Source organism: Solanum lycopersicum, chromosome 12 (assembly GCF_036512215.1).
Source record: "Solanum lycopersicum chromosome 12, SLM_r2.1".
Taxonomy (NCBI): Eukaryota; Viridiplantae; Streptophyta; class Magnoliopsida; order Solanales; family Solanaceae; genus Solanum; species Solanum lycopersicum.
Window position 1 is genome coordinate 40,440,753 of NC_090811.1, and position 16,893 is coordinate 40,457,645.

The following is a 16,893-nucleotide window of genomic DNA, read 5'->3' on the forward strand; positions in this document are numbered from 1 at the left end:
ATATATATATATATATATATATATATATATATATGGCTATCCTTGGGAATTAATAAAATTCAACTAAAGTGTTAGTCAATCCAAAAATAATAAATAAAGGAGGAGGAGGAAAGAGTATTTGAATTTGGGTCAATCACCCAAATTCATCAAATTGGGTTTTGGCCCATCTATCCTAATTCTGAATTTATAACAAATGGACTTGGCCCCAGACTTGCTAAGCCTGTGGATTTATTCTGGGCCCTTTTGCACCTGTATTCCGTGATACACCAAATAATTTGGCATATACATTACGTATATGGCTATTTTTCACGTTGACGGTCCTGTATTGTATTTGAGTTCAACATCCCTGCACATTAAACCTGCGTATTCACGTTTTACACCCGTCTGTGGTATAACACATCTCTATACAAGTGTATACAGCTAGTATATCAAACTGTTCTTCAACTTTCGAAGGCTAAAAAATATTTTTCAAAGGTGTAAATTAGGTATATAGCATTTTATATAGTAATATTCTCAAGATATAGCATTAGAGTTTGTATTTCAATACATAACATTTAATACCTCAAGCTATAGCATATTATTATAAACTTAATGTTAATTTGAAATAATAAAAAAAAATTGTTTTAAAAAAATTGAATAAAAAAACTGACAAAAATGTAAAAATGGCATCCTTTATTACTAAATTAAATACAGTTATTAATTGGTGTTAATTGATTAACACGTTTTAAGGAAATTTAAAAAATATTCAGATTAGTTAGTTGCCTTAAATCTCTCAAATTAGTTTAAATGAGAATAAATTTTGATTTAATTCCTTAAAAAGCTCTAACAAATTGACATCAACGTACAAGCTGTTTTTTTTCCCTCCAATTTTCACTATTCTTTCATATTTGCAGCAGATATCAGTTCGTTTTTGTTTAGTAATTGAAGAAATTTTGACGTTGGAAATTGATTTGCTATGATGGAGAACATTGTGTCGATTTTAATTAAAATGGTGGAATGTGGAATTCATCAGGTTGTTTTTAATTATGATTTGTTGATTTTAATTATGATTTGTTGGGTTTTAACATGGAGAACATTGTGTCGATTTTTTTTTATTATTTTAAGATCTGATATAGATTATAGCTTGTTTTTTGGGATGAATTTGTGTTTTGGTATATATACCGTATCTGAAAAACAATTGTAAATGTATCTGTGTTTGAATTTTAATAAAATTGAAGATTCGCGTAATACTTGATTTATGAACAAAATATAAAAAATGAGTTTGATCGTACAGTGTATTTAGTTACTAGTCAAAAAATAAGTATTTGTAATTATGTGGGTCGTTGAAGTATGAAAGCTGTATTAATCGTGTATGAACCTTATATGAAACTTGTATTAATTATGTATGAAGTTTATTTTTTTGTTGAAATTAGAATATATGTTTCTGTTTGGCATATGAAGGTAAATGTTGATATAATTCTGTATGAAAACTGTATTTTTTTTGTTTAGTTATTTTTTTTTTGTTTAGTAAATTTTTTTTGTGATGATGAAAGTTATATTTGTTTTTTTGTGTAGTAATTTTTTTTGTTATTTGTGAATATGTGTAATATTAATGGAATTATTGGTGAAAAATAGTATATTGGTCGAAATATGAAATGCTAGTTTCTTTGTCTGTTTCTGATTTGTAAAGTAATGTTTGTATTTTTTTTGACATTTATAGTATGAAAGGTGTACTATTTTGATATTAAATATTTTTATTTTATTTTTTAACGACATATTTTTTTTGGAATTGTTTTTAATGAACATTAATTTTCCATATTAGGTAATACCATCGACAGTTGATATGTATGTTCTTGTTGAAGGACCAAAGAAGTACATAGTAAATTTAAATAAAAGGTGTGTAGTTACGGGAGATTTCACCATTATGAAATACCACGTGATCATGTAATTGCAGTTCTTAGATACAAGAAACTGCACGGAACATATTTCTATTCTGTCTTTAGTCGCCTGAAGAATTTCAGAGGTGCATATGTCATCCCTGTTGAACCTATCCCCTGCGAGAGTATGTGAGATATACCCAATTATATTTCAAATCCTAAATTGATGGCACCCGATCCAAGTAGATCAATTAGAAAATTGCATGTTGAACGTTTGAAGAAGTTTGCTGATGTGAAATTCAAAAGGTCAAAGGTTACTGGTAGTAAATGTCGTCAAGTTGGATATAACAGGAAGACATGTTAAAATTATCCTGTTAAAAAAATGATTTTATGATTTTTACTTTTTGTTGCATAACATGTTTTGTTTTATGGAATGAATTTGGTATAATTAATATTTTAGTAGTTGTGGTTTCTTAATATTATCCATATAAATAATACTGAAACACATTTTGTGTCCGTTTTCAAATTTTATTCGTATACTAATATATAGTTAAACAAGAATCGTACATAATTCATACAAAAAACATATATATGGAACAACTTTTTAACATATAATTGTACAGTAAAACTCTTGTTAAAATAGTTCATACATAGATCATACATAGTTCGTACAAAGTTCATACATATGGATCAAAAAATATATGATAGTTGTCATACTAAAACGATAATAAATCAAAAATGTGATATCATGTTCATACTAGTAGTAATCAGACTTCATACATATTTCATCGAGACAGTAATCAGACTTCATACATAATCAATAATGGAAGAAAGATTTATACAAAAAAGCCAACAAACTAGAAATGTAATGTCATGCCCATACAATTAGTAATCAGACTTCATAGAAAAAAGTCAACAAATTAAAAATGTAATGTCATGCCTATACAATTAGTAATCAGACTTCATACAAAAAAACCAACAAATTAAAAATGTAATGTCATGCCCATACAATTAGTAATCAGATTTCATATACACATCAATTTATATATCAATTCAAACATCATTCAAACACTAGTAATATGATTAATATCATATGAATTTTGTGTGGATTGATGTATTAGTTCGTATGACTTGTGTATAAATGTTGTATGAATTGATATATACATTGATGTATTACTGTTGTATGATTTGTGTATGAAAGTACCTTAGAATTTCATTTCATGCTTTGTGTATGAATTGATTTGGTTGTCTATTTATATGACAGCGTTTGGATTATGTTTTAATTGATATATAAATTGATGTATGTATGAAGTCTGATTACTAATTGTATGGGCATGACATTACATTTCTATTTTGTTGGCTTTTTTGTATGAATCTTTCTTCAATTATTGATTATGTATGAAGTCTGATTACTACTAGTATGAACATAATATCACATTTTTGATTTATTATCATTTTAATATGACAAGTATCATATATTTTTTGATCCATATGTATGAACTTTGTGCGAACTATCTATGATCTATGTATGAACTATTCTAACAGGAGTTTTATTGAACAATTATATGTTTAAAAAGTTGTTTCATATATATATTTTGTGTATTAACTATGTATGATTCTTATTTAACTATATATTAGTATAGAAATAAAATTTGAAAATGGACACAAAATGTGTTTCAATATTATTTATAGGTGGACAATATTAAGAAATCATAATTACTCAAATATTAATTATACCATTTCTATTCCATAAAACAAAACATGTTGTGTAACAAAAAGTAAAAATCATGAAATTATTTTTTAACAGGATAATTTGAACATGTCTTCCTGTTATGTCCAACTTGAAACCATCTACTACAAGTAACCTTTGACCTTTTGAATTTCACATCAGCAAACTCCTTCCAACGTTCAACATGCGATTTTCTAACTGATTTACTTGGATCGGATGCTCATTAAAAACAGTTCCAAAAAAATATGCCATTAAAAATAAAATAAAAATCTTTAATTATCGAAGTAATACACATTTCATATTATAAATGTCAAAATAAATAATATAAACATTACTTTACAAATAAAAAAACAGACAAACAAACTAGCGTTTCATATTTCATACCATATTAATATGTAATTTAGACAACTAACATCATGTTGACCAATTTTATACGATTTTTTCACTTACAATTTCATTAATATTACACACATCCACAAATAACAAAAAAAATTACCAAACAAAAAAATAAATATCATACAATCTTATAACACTCTTAATACAATGAATTAACATAGATTACTAAAAACAAATCAGAATACTATAACAAATACCAACATGACGAATCTCATCTGCCACCATGTTTAATTAATAATGATAAGTTATTGTCCATCAAAATAAATCACAATTTTTTCACATGAAAAAAACTCAATAAAAAAAAGGAGTAAAAATTCTGCAAACAGGAGAGTGAAAAATGTGATAGAGTAAAAAAAAGTAAAAAATCATGTTTTAATTTGATTTAAATTAGTTTGAGCATTTTAAGGAAACTGAATAATTTAAATCTTTTTTGAATTCCTTAATATGTGCTAATTTATTAATTATCCATTTTTAATTAAAATTAATTCAAATGCCACAATTGTGCTACTTACCAATTAATACATAAATGTGGTTTACCTTTTATTTTATTTAAAAATAATATAAAATTTAAATGTAAAAATAAAAATAATTATTTAAACTTATTAATTAGTATTTAAATAATTACTTATAGTTGGTTTTTAAAATATTTGGGGAAGATGAATTTTTATTTTTTTAAATATAGTGTGTGACGGTTTTTAAAAAAAGCTGGTATTGATTTAGATAGTGGTGGGTAGTTATTATAGAATGATAAACTCCCTATTATTTTGTAATTTTTTTAAAAATGTAACTATATAATGTTTAATTTAATTAATAATAGTTAAAGAGTTTTGTTTAAAAAATATAACTTAAAAAAATAATGTAATCAAATAATTTAATTTAAAAAAAAGGTAACTTAAAAAATCAATTTAATTAAATAGATTGATTTAAAAAAGGTAACTGAATAATAAATGTAATTATTTAAATAAATTAATTATTATTTAAATAATTAATGAGAATAATATATTTTTTCTTGATATGCTATAACTTCATAATAATATGTTATAAATAGTTTATCATCAAAAAGTATGTTTATAACTTGATATTTATCATCTGAAATGTGTGTGGAGTGTTATTTTTATTTTTCAAAGATATCTCTTTACTTCTATCAACTTGTATTTCGAATTTGTCCCCCTACGCGTGTTTTGACCTGTATATCGATGTATAAAACGAGTATAACAACCCATTTCCAAGCTTTAGAGGACCTGCAATTAAATTTCCAGCAATGTATTTGTTGTTTTCAAACTGTGCCAGATTTTCAGGGGGGTTTACGACTCGAAGAGGAATATTTTGAGCCTTTATGGCTCGATGAGAAAATGCAACGAGATGGATTAAAATCCAAGAGGACTCGAGGAGAGTTTCACATACAACAAAACAAAGGAGAGATGTTAGAAATCGAAAATAATTTTCACCCATACACAATATAATGATTAACAATAAATGGAAAGCATTAAAGAGGAAATGTATTTTTCACCAACACATAATCTAGTAGCTAACTTAAGCGGAAGACATACATGAATCATATGGTTTCAAACAGAGGGACCTCTTGACATTGTATGCCTATCATACACTTAAAGAAGAGAAATCAAAGTAATCGCTGAAGTTGGGATAGGCAGATTCATTCAACCATTCTTCCTAACTTAATAAAAAAACAAAGAGTATCAATATTAACTACATGGGAACTAAAGAAAGAAACCAGCAGCAGGGTCATTGGCAAACAAGATGAGAATCTGACCAAACTTATATATTTGAAAAACCAAACAGAAACAGAAGAGTTGATTGCAATACCAAACAAATTACATGTTACACTGCCTACATTAGTTCATTCCGGCCTAAACGAATAACTCGAGATGAGAAATGAATGAAAATTTTAGACGAGATGAACAAACAAGGGAATGACATATTTTGATCATACGGAAGAATGCAAAAGAAACAACCCATAAAACGACTCATTATAAATCGCAATGCAGCAAGCAGGGTCATAACATTTTCTGAACATGCAGCCTAGGCAGTATACGACAAAACACTTAAACGATCATGTAAGTTAAAAACATCCACGCAAGGTAGTCAAGGTGGATCAAAAAAAAGATGAGCATTTATCGCACCAAACTTAACAACTACGGAAAAATGGAAAGCAAACTATATGTGCGAACAATGAATGAAGGAAAGATCGATCAACGTAATTTATATGCTTCGAAAATTTCCAAGGAACTAAATAACATAAAAAATAAATACCAAAGTAATATTCATAAAACTAAGACCAGTAGACCCATTAATCCATTCGAAAGCTTTAAAGATGCTCAACAAAATGAAATAATAATCTCAAACAAGTTAAAACTTTCAATAACCTACAAAGAAGACTTAAAACTACTAACCATTACACTCGAAATGCAGAGGACGTGTAGACATAGGAATCGAACAAACAACAAAAGACATCATTCCAGCCATCCTAACAAATATAATTGAACGAGGACAAAGAACAAGAAGGAAACAAACTTTGGAGATTATAATCAAAGGGAAAAACTAAACTATTAATGAAAGGCATTCTAGACATAAATCACATAAAAGTCATGTTCTATGCCTCAACAATTGAAATATATCAACTCGGACAAAAATGACCAAGCGTCAATAGTAAACCATAGAAGAAAGAAGCATTCGAGCGAGGAAAAACAAGAGTCAACAGTAAACTTCTGATTACAAACCAAATGCCAGCTAAAACGAGTAAAGGTCAACATGAAGTTACCTTTTCGGGGGCAGCGAACAGGATGAAAGAGCTAAGCAATGACGACTTCGACCACACGAGTCCCGACTAGAGAAAAGTTTGACAAATTCAGGCAGAAAAAAAATTGAAAGCTATCTCTCCTCTGTTTCTTTTCTTTTTTCTTGAAGAGTATATAGTATGGGTTTTAGCTAATTTTTTGTTTAAAAAAATTCTCTCTGTTTTGTCACTCAACCCCCAAAAAACCTCCTTCAATTGAGAAAGAAGAGAGGTTAAAATAGGAGAAGATGAGGAAAAATTAGGGGGGGAAACCGACAGAAAAAAAAAGCCCCCCCCCCCAACCCCAATTTGAAAATTTTTTAATCCCCTCTAAAAGGATAAGGTCAGCCTGCTATCAATTGTACCTCTCCCAACGGACAGAGAACGGAGGCCGCTCGATTTCTGAACAAAGGACGAAGGAGAAGTGAGATAGCAACACTTGGCCAATTCTAGTATGAGTGGGGGTCAGATTTGGGTTTGGGTCGCTGAGTTGCTTCTTGAAATACTGGACTTCGACTTTGCTGGGTTCCAAATTGGGAAGAAGAAGAACGATGCAGGGTTTGTTTACACTGGGTCTTTGGAGAATGGGTATTGTATGTGGGCTGGGTAATCTAGAAAATGAATGGGCTGGAGGAAAGAAAATAAAGGCCCAAATTTGGTTTTAAGACAAGCTAAATAAAATATTAAATTAGCCAAATCGAATTTAACTTGCGAATTCGACTAAAACTAAAATAATATTAATATTTATTAATAAACGAGCCTCTTAATCTTAACAAAACATAATCAAACTAATTAATTCGAAAATATAAAGTGTAATTTTAATAAACAAATTACTAAAATATTTAAATAACCAATATTTTAGATGATTTTTCAATATTCATAAAATATACTAATTAAATATAATCATGTAAGACATATACATTATAAAAATATTATAAAAAGTGACAAAACTATTTAAAATAAACTTAACAAACTATTTTTTGAATTTTAATGAACTAATTATTCTAATGTTGGGAATTAAGAAGCTCGATGATTAATTTATATGGTGGAGAGTAAAAATTGGGTGTCAACAACTGTCCTTCATTTTACTTGGATTAATGCAAGGAATTCGAGCAAAATGAAATTGATCAAGCCAATTTTGACCGATCACATATTCATCTTTTAGGAAAAGGGATTTGGTACGGACTTTAGGGAGTATGAGAAATGGGTTTCCTACATAACTCAGGCTCTATGAGAATTCAGGCCACTTGTAGTTCGACTCGATCGGTTGAAAAGAAAATTTGTTATGCTAGATAACCTTTGATTCTGCAAGAGTGACAAATAGGTTGAGTATGAAAAAAAGGCTTGTAATCTCTTAGGCATTGATGTGGTGCACTTCACACCCGTAGGCAAGAACTTACACGGACATAATTTCCAAACTCTTGGTGCACTGTCACTTGGATTGGAAACTTTATGCCGGTAGATCAAAGTTTTCAGACGCGAGACGGAAACTGGCAAAAACCAAAGAAAAACCCACATGCCTTATGATAGGGGTGCAGTTTGATTGTGGTGGAAGTCGCTCCTCTACTCGTGCCCTAAGAGTTTGACATTCCTCTTTGGACTGTGCCCCAGTTCGCTGCCTAGAAAACTTCCACGTTGTGTTGCATCCCTTTTGACGTGGTCCGCACCTGTGGTTTTTGGAGAATTCATCCTTTCGGATGCTCTCGACAAAGACTGAACTCGTCAGCTAAAAAATGCAATTATGATGGGAGACAGTGTCTTTTACCATGTCGACACTCAATTGTTCTCCTCAACATTTGACGTCAACTCGATCGGTCTGACGTAAAGCAAATAAAGTTTAGGTCTGGTGTTTGCAATGTAATCTCCAAAGTACTCTTCACTTGATGTCGAAATAAATAAATGTTGATGCGAAGCTGATATTTCTTTTGATGTCCATGCACTATTCATGCTGATGTCAACATAAATGAAAGATGATGCAGTGCTGACACTTCTCTTGATGTCAATGTACTCTTCATGTTGTTTACTTTAATCAGAATAAAGGAATGTAGTTGATGCCAACGATTAGATAATCCTCCTTGGATGCCCGATTACTTCTCCGGCAGTTAATGATTTCTTACGGGACATGAATATCTTTCTGTGATGCGTGAATTTCTGTGAGGTGTGAAATATTCCCGCGATGCATAATTTCTGCGAGGTATGAAATCTTCTCGCGACGCATAATTTTCTGTGAGGCATGAAATCCTCTCACGATGCATAATTTTCTGTGAGGTATGAAATCTTCTCACGATGTATAATTTGACTCGCGATGCATGGTCTTTCGCAGTGCATGAGTATTGACTCTCAATGCATGATCTTCCGTGATGCATGAGTATTGACTCACGAATCATGATCCCCTGCGATGAATGCGTATTGACTCGCGATGCATGATTTTCCGCGATGCATGATTTTTCGCAATGCATGCGTATTGACTTGCGATGCATGATATTCCGCGATGCATGAATATTGACTCGCGATGCATGGATATCACGTCACCTCAAATGATGATAACGGTAAAATGACTTCCAGATAGTATATCGTCTTGATCGATGATAAAATAATTGTCCCCTTTATGGAAACCGTAAACTCTTCCTTGGCATTTTCGTTTGATACTCCTTCGAATCTAGCTTGACATTCTTCATAAATTTCATGTTGTTGGAGATTGATTGAAATAAACAATTCATATTCCCAATTCTTTGATATAAGTGATATAAAATGATTACTGCTTCTAGAAAAACTATTGATTCTGGGATGGTTTTCTCCTCCTTTGACTTCTCTGTATTCATTCATCGGAAGAATTTGCCGATTTCAAGGCAAAGCTATATACCTGCGTCCACAGAAAAATTGTTAATTTTAAAAACGAACTGATTTGTGTCAATTTCTTCAGTTGTCTGCTCCTTGTCCTGCTATCTCCGATTTGTTTCCCGATCTCCCGACTCTTGATGGATGAGACAAAATATTTTATGCCTAAACAAATGAAACATAAAGGGAAAATTTTAAGAGAAATATTATCTAAAAAAAGTCACTTCCCAATCATGTCATGTCAGGCTTAACAAACTTCTTTGAGTCTGATGCTTGGAGGTCTATCTGATCATTTCATTGGAAGTTTTCGGAGTCACTCTGGACTTGTCGATTAACTCATGCTGAAATTTTGAGGCCATCCTCAAAATTTTTGTCCTAGTTAACTGTCCTGCTTATATTTTCACCGTAGCTGAGTAGATTGCGGAATTTTTGAGATCTTCTCAAAAGTTCTTTCCCAGTTGCAGAACCTCGAAACATCTTTAGTCTTGACTAGCTAAAGAGGAATCTTCTTCTCGAGAATTTTTGAGTCCCTCTAAAAAAAATTCGTCCCAGTTTCTATTGTAAAGAGGAATAGAAATCATACGAGAGATATGACCGAACCTTTGTGGTGCCTACGTATCCCGTTGAGGCAGGAATCAGGTCAAACGTAGTTCCCCTCTCAAAGGTTGGCAAAATAAGAAATTTAAGAAGGAACCGACCGAGGCCGACATAGGCCGCCTACGTATCTCATTTTTGATAATTACAGTCGAACGTAGTTCAAATACAAGGAAATACTAAAAAGGATAAATGGGGTGATTGAAGCCGACATAGGCCGCCTACGTATCTCATTCTTGAGAATTCAGGTCAGACGTAGTTCATTACAAAAGGGGCAAAATATTAAGCAAAACAAATACAAGCAAACAGAATGATTACAAGTAAATAACAGAAAGCAAAACAAAGCTTAACACGTAGTATCTCTTGACAGCATCCGAGTTGATAGGTTTAGGCCATATGGTGTCATCCATCTTCGACAGGACCAAAGCACCTCCAGATAATACTTTACGAATCATGTAAGGACCTTGCCAGTTTGGTGTGAAGCTTTCTTTGTACATGATGAGGAAAAATACGCTTAAGAACCAACTGACCTACTTCGAAAATTCTGGCTCTTACTCTTTTGTTGAAAGTCACGAACCATTCTCTTCCTATATAATTGACCATGACAGACGGCAACCATTCTGTTCTCATCAATCAAGGTTAGTTGATCAATCCGCTTGCTAACCCATTCAGTGTTACTTAACTCAGCTTCTTGGATGATTCTCAAAGACAATATCTCGACTTCAACAGGTATGACTGCTTCCATTCCATACACTAGCAAGTATGGCGTAGCCCCAGTCGACGTTCTGACAGTCATTCGATAACCCAATAAAGCATATGGTAACATCTCATGCCAACCTCGATGCTTGTCAATCATTTTCCTCAAAATATTTTTGATATTCTTATTGGCCGCCTCTTAGATCCGTTCATTTGGGGACAATAAGCGGTTGAGTTTCGGTGAGTAATCTTAAATTTCTCACATATATCTCTCATCAAGTGACTTTTGAGATTTGCACCATTGTCGGTAATAATGGATTCTGGTACCCCAAACATGCATATCAGATTTTTGGGAACAAAATCCGCCACCACTTTCTTGGTTACCGACTTGTAAGAAGCTGCTTCTACCCACTTAGTGAAATAATCAATGACAACCAAAATAAATCTGTGTCCATTAGAAGAGGATGGCTCTATTAGACTGATGACATCCATTCCCCAAGCTACGAATGTCCAAGGTGAACTCATACCATTAAGTTCGTGAGGTGTCACTCTGATTAAATCACCGTGCACTTGACATTTGTGGCACTTTTGCACAAATTTGCAACAGTCATTCTCCATAGTCATCCAGAAATACCCGGCTCGTAAGATCTTTCTTGACCAAATGAGTCCAATCATATGTGTGCCACAAACTCCAGCATGTATCTGTTCAATAAGCCTCGCAGCTTCGACGGCATCAACGCATATTAGAAGACCCAAATCTGGAGTCCTCCTATACAGGATTTCCCCACTCAAAAAGAAATTGAGAGCCATACGGCGTATCGACTACTTTTGGTTGGACGTAGCATCTTCAGGATAAGTTCCAGGCTCTAAATATGTCTTTATATCAAAATACCAAGGAAAACCGACTGGTTCTGCTTCGACATGGAAACAATGGACTGGATGTTCTTTCAACTCTATATCCAGAGGATCAATATAATCTGTATCCGGATGTTCAATCATCGAAGTGATGGTGGCAAGAGCATCGGCCAATTCGTCCTGTATTCTGGGGGTATGTCTGAACTCGATCTTACGGAATCTTTTGCACAACTTCTGCACATACTGTACGTAAGGTATAATCTTTGGGTTCTTCATAGCCCATTCTCCTTGAACTTGATGAATCAAAATATCTCAGTCTCTAATAACCAACAACTCGTAGACATTCATGTCGATGGCCATTTTCAAACAAAGAATACAAGCTTCGTATTCGACCATATTGTTTGTGCAATTAAATCAAAGCTTAGCCGCCATGGGATAGTGATGACCGGATTCTAACACTAAGACTGCTCCAATACCTTTACCTTGATGATTTGCCGCTCCATCAAAGAACAATCTCCAACCTAGATATGCTTCAGAAATATCCTCACCCACAAACGAAACTTCTTCATCGTGAAAATAAGTCTTAAGTGGTTCATATTCTTCATCAACGGGATATTCTGCAAGATGATCAGCCAAAGCTTGTGTCTTTATCTCTTTCTGAGTCACATACATAATTTCAAAGTCACTCAATAACATATGCCACTTAGCTAACTTTCCGATCAACATCGCCTTCTGGAAGATATACTTCAGTGGATCCATTCTGGAAATGAGATATGTAGTATAGGAAGACAAATAATGTCTCAGCTTCTAGGATAGCCACGTTAGCGCACAACACGTTCTCTCCAACAAAGTGTAACGAGACTCGTATGGAGTGAACTTCTTGCTTATATAATAAATAGTCGTTTCCTTCTTTCCTGTTTCATCATGTGGACCAAGTACGCATCATAATGCACTATCTGAGACAGACAAGTACAGCAATAAAGGACTCCCTTCTCGCGGAGGAACTAATACCGGTGGATTGGACAAATAGTTCTTGATAGCATCGAAAGCAGTCTGACACTCTTCAGTCCACTTTGTCGGGGCGTCTTTCTTCAACACCTTGAAAATAGGCTCACACACCATGGTTGATTGAGCTATGAATCGACTGATGTAGTTTAACCTCCCTAAGAAACTCATCACCTCTTTTCTCGTCTTCGGTGGAGGTAACTCTTGAATTGCTTTAATCTTAGAAGGGCCAAGCTCAATACCCCTTCTACTAACTATAAATCCCAGCAACTTTCCGGCTGGAACTCCAAAAGCGCATTTGGCGGGATTTAACTTCAAGTTGTATCGACGCAAACGATCGAAGAATTTCCTTAGATGTGTCAAGTTATTCGAACTCTCGCGGGATTTGATTATGACGTCATCCACATACACTTCAATCTTCTTATGAATCATGTCGTGAAATATGGTCATCATAGCTCTTACCGAATGCGCCAACCAACCTCTGGTGTCGGGCCTACGTGTGCCAACTCCATCTAGGAAACTACTACCTCGAGATTCTTCGGACCATATTTCCTAGTATCATCCCTATGTTCATTGCTATACCATCATTTGCTCTGTTATACTCAACGGACGAGGTAGTAGTAGATACAGCCATATATGCAGGTGGCACCAGCATTCTTGAGGCCGAACGACATCACTCTGTTATGATATACACCCCAAGGTGCAATGAAAGCCATCTTTTCTGCGTTTTCCTCATCCATCAGAATTTGGTGATAGCCTGCGTAACAGTCCACAAATGACTGCATTTCATGCCTTGCATAGTTATCAATCAGAATATGAATATTCGATAGCGGAAAATTATCCTTTGGGTTAGCTTTGTTGAGATCACTATCGTCAACGCAAATCCTGATTTTCCTGTTTTTTTTGGCGACCGGAACAACATTGGCCAGCCAAATTGGATATTGTGTCACTTCTACCAATCGGGACTCTATTTGCTTGGTGATCTCTTCCTTAATCTTCAAACTCAGTTCAGGCTTGAATTTTTTAGTTTTTTGCTTCACCGGATCGAACCCCGGGTTAATCAGCAGCTTATGAGATACGACATCGGTACTCAACCCTTGCATGTCACCGACTTCCCAAACAAACACATAAATATATTCAGCAAGCAAATGAACTAGGCCCTCTTTCTGAGCTTCATTTAGGTGGGTGCTGATCTTAACCTCTTTAACACATTACGGATCTCCCAAATTCACCGTTTTCGTTTCCTCTAGATTTGGTTTATGCTGATTCTCGAACTGCGGAATTCCTCGGTGACATAGTCTGGTTCCTCACTTTCTTCTTCATAATCGTCATCCTCGTCATCACCTGCCTTATTTTGTTCATTTAGCTCGTGACATGACATGGCATTGGCAGGTCTATAACTTATGTTACTGATATCATAAATAGATGAAATTAGGAAAGTAAGGTATAAGAAACAACTACATAGATAAAGTTAGAAACAAATAGGATTTCATTTAAAAACAATGCAAACTTTGGCCATGGCATCGGGTCATGTTGCCTTTTTTGAACATCACAATGAAAATTCAAAAATTTGAACGGTAAAGAAAATGCAAAATGGTGGGTCTCGGGCCTCTTCCAGACTACCACCAATTTTAATATGCATGAAATGACATCGAGGTATCAGGATCGGCATGGAGCTCCAGTTCCGCAGCACCTCCCCTGCCTCAGCATCGCAAATACCAGCTAGCTCGACCTTTTCCTCGACAGCAGCATCGATCTCCTTGAAGATTTCATAGATTCCTTCCCTAAGGTCTTCATGCTCGGCATACTCCCAGATTGTAAAGGATTGATACAGATGTGGAATGGGCTTAGCCAAAGCTTGATCATTTTTCTTCTTCAATTTCATGTCATCATCTGTGGGGATGAACACCAAACCATATTTGAATCCCTTAACGAGTACCGGAATAGGCTCAATAATTCCTTGGGAATCTCTTTCCAATCTGAACCCTGGCTCAAAACCATTCTGCAGCATCATAGTGGCTATCGTCTTGTACACAACAGACATCGGAGTCTGTGGGACCAAGTCTTCACCGGTGGCATTCACCAGCTCCACCGTGTAAAAGTCTGTACCTCGTGATATCTCATCAATGATCGGTACCTGTCTGCGAAGGTGACTCCCCTCGCCATGAATAACCAACTCTTCATTCTTCCACACGAGCTTCATTATCTGATGGAGAGTAAAGGGGACAGCTCCAGCCATATGGATGAACGACTTTCCCAGAATAAGGTTGTAACTGGTATCGATATCCAATACTAGAAATTGCACGCTGAATTCTATGGGGCCCATTTGAATGGTCAAATTCACTGCTCCCAACGTGTCTCTCTGAACCCCATCAAAGACGTTCACGTTGACCTGATTTTGCTCCAGTTTCCCAAGGTCAAACCTTAGCTGCCTCAATGTCAACAACGGGCAGATATTTAGACCAGATCAATTATCTACTAAGACGCGATTGACAACCTTTTCGCGGCATATCACAGTGATGTGTAATGCCTGGTTGTGAGACCTCCCATCGGCAGGAAGCTCATCGTCACAAAAGCCAATTCGATGCCCTCGAATAACCTGGTGAATCATGGCGGCCACATTATCGCTGCTTGTGCCCGCGGTTACAAACGTGTCATCGAGATCTTTCATTAAGGCCTTCCTGTGGGATTGAGAGCTCATTAGTAGGTCCCATATGGATAACTGAGATGGAGTCTTCTCCAATGTTTGACAATGGAATAATCCTTAAGTTGCATCCTTCTCCAGAATTCCTCCGCTTCTCCTTTGCTTATCGTTTTTTTGGCCTTATCCTTCTCCTGTCCTCCGAGAGCAAGCTCGTTAGGAGTGTAACACCTTCTAGAACTAGTCATGCCTTGAGTAGCGGCAGTTTCAATAATAAACTTAGGCTTGACGAGAGTCTCTGACGGTACCAATGCAACAACCTTTGCAGGTGTCAAAAAAACAAACTCTCTCTTCTCTTTGACGCTTAAAGAAGAGACAACCCTTTCCAAATCATAGTGAACGATGGGAGTAATCATCTTCTCTCCGCACCATTCTTCCTCTATCTCGATCATATTGACATTGCCGCCTCCATGATTCGGCAACGGGTTTGTGTTGACATTTGGTGCCGTTGGTTGGAGAGAGACTACCTCCTGATCAATCAGATCCTAAATTTTGTGCTTGAGGTTGATACAATCTTCAGTATCATGTTCAACACTGTTGGAATGATAAGAACATCTCTGGTCGGGTTTGTAGAACTTTGAATTGACATCCACGGGTTTGGGCGCCACATGGTGAATGTATCCAGCCGCAGCCAGTCTCTCATACAGTTTGGTCCGGCTTTCAGCAAGTTCAGTAAAGTTCCTTGAAGGACTCTTCTCAAATATGGGTCGGGGAGGGTCATAACTGCCTTGTTGAGGATGAGGCACCTGTTGATAATTTCTGGTATCTGGACGGGGAGCTTGGCTTCTGGGATATGGATTTGTTTGGTAGTTTGGCAATGGAGCTTGGTAATTCGGAGGAGGATTTTGGTATAGTGGAGCTTGGACTTGATAAACAGGAGGGAGTGCTCGGTAGCTCGACTGTATGTTAGCGCAGTTAGGAGCAACACCCAGGTAGGGAGATGGAATTTGGTAGGGTGGAGATAATTTGGGTAAATGGGAGATGGACTTTGGTAATTAAGGGGTGGACTTTGGTATACGGGAGCTTGGCCGTTCAGATAAAAGGAGGTAGCATTTTGATTATTGGGATGACTAGATGGCGTATAAAAAGATTGGTCGGACTTTGGGGAAGGCCGGGAACGACCTTGGGAATATGATGAGCTTCTGGGGGGTTTTACTCCCTCATATGAGATAGCAGCAACTTCTTCTCTTTTCTTTCTCAGCAAACCTGAAGACCCAGGTGATGCTGCTACACGGGCTATCTTTTCTGATTTCAAACCTTCTTCGATAGTCTCACCAATCTTGACTATCTCTGCATATTTTGCTCTAATTGAGCAACATGATTCTATCATAATATTCTGGCTCTTGCACACGTATGAACACTTCAACAATTTCTTTCTTGGTCATGGGTGGCCTCACCCTTTCCACTTCTTTTCTCAACCTATAGGCGA

At 35.3% G+C, this 16,893-nt stretch overlaps 2 protein-coding genes and 1 long non-coding RNA gene across 4 annotated transcripts; all 3 read right to left on the reverse strand.

Moving 5' to 3' along the window:
• Window positions 1-3,515: 3,515 nt before the first annotated feature.
• Window positions 3,516-7,325, reverse strand: LOC104644969 (uncharacterized). Of its 2 annotated transcripts, none has more exons than XR_011213238.1 (2): window positions 6,761-7,325; window positions 3,516-3,791 (listed from the first exon to the last, which is right to left on the reverse strand). It is a non-coding gene; the product is annotated as an uncharacterized lncRNA (long non-coding RNA). The 2 variants fall into 2 exon arrangements; XR_003244626.2 differs by having other exon boundaries at window positions 3,516-3,783; window positions 6,761-7,310.
• A 3,196-nt stretch (window positions 7,326-10,521) lies between these two features.
• Window positions 10,522-11,063, reverse strand: LOC138340358 (uncharacterized). The gene is made up of 2 exons (XM_069292074.1): window positions 10,808-11,063; window positions 10,522-10,694 (listed from the first exon to the last, which is right to left on the reverse strand). The coding sequence occupies exons 1-2, from the start codon at window positions 11,061-11,063 to the stop codon at window positions 10,522-10,524; spliced, it is 429 nt and encodes a 142-aa protein (XP_069148175.1).
• A 662-nt stretch (window positions 11,064-11,725) lies between these two features.
• Window positions 11,726-12,517, reverse strand: LOC138340359 (uncharacterized). Its single transcript, XM_069292075.1, has 2 exons — window positions 12,241-12,517; window positions 11,726-12,051 (listed from the first exon to the last, which is right to left on the reverse strand). The coding sequence occupies exons 1-2, from the start codon at window positions 12,515-12,517 to the stop codon at window positions 11,726-11,728; spliced, it is 603 nt and encodes a 200-aa protein (XP_069148176.1).
• Between the last annotated feature and the right edge of the window lie 4,376 nt (window positions 12,518-16,893).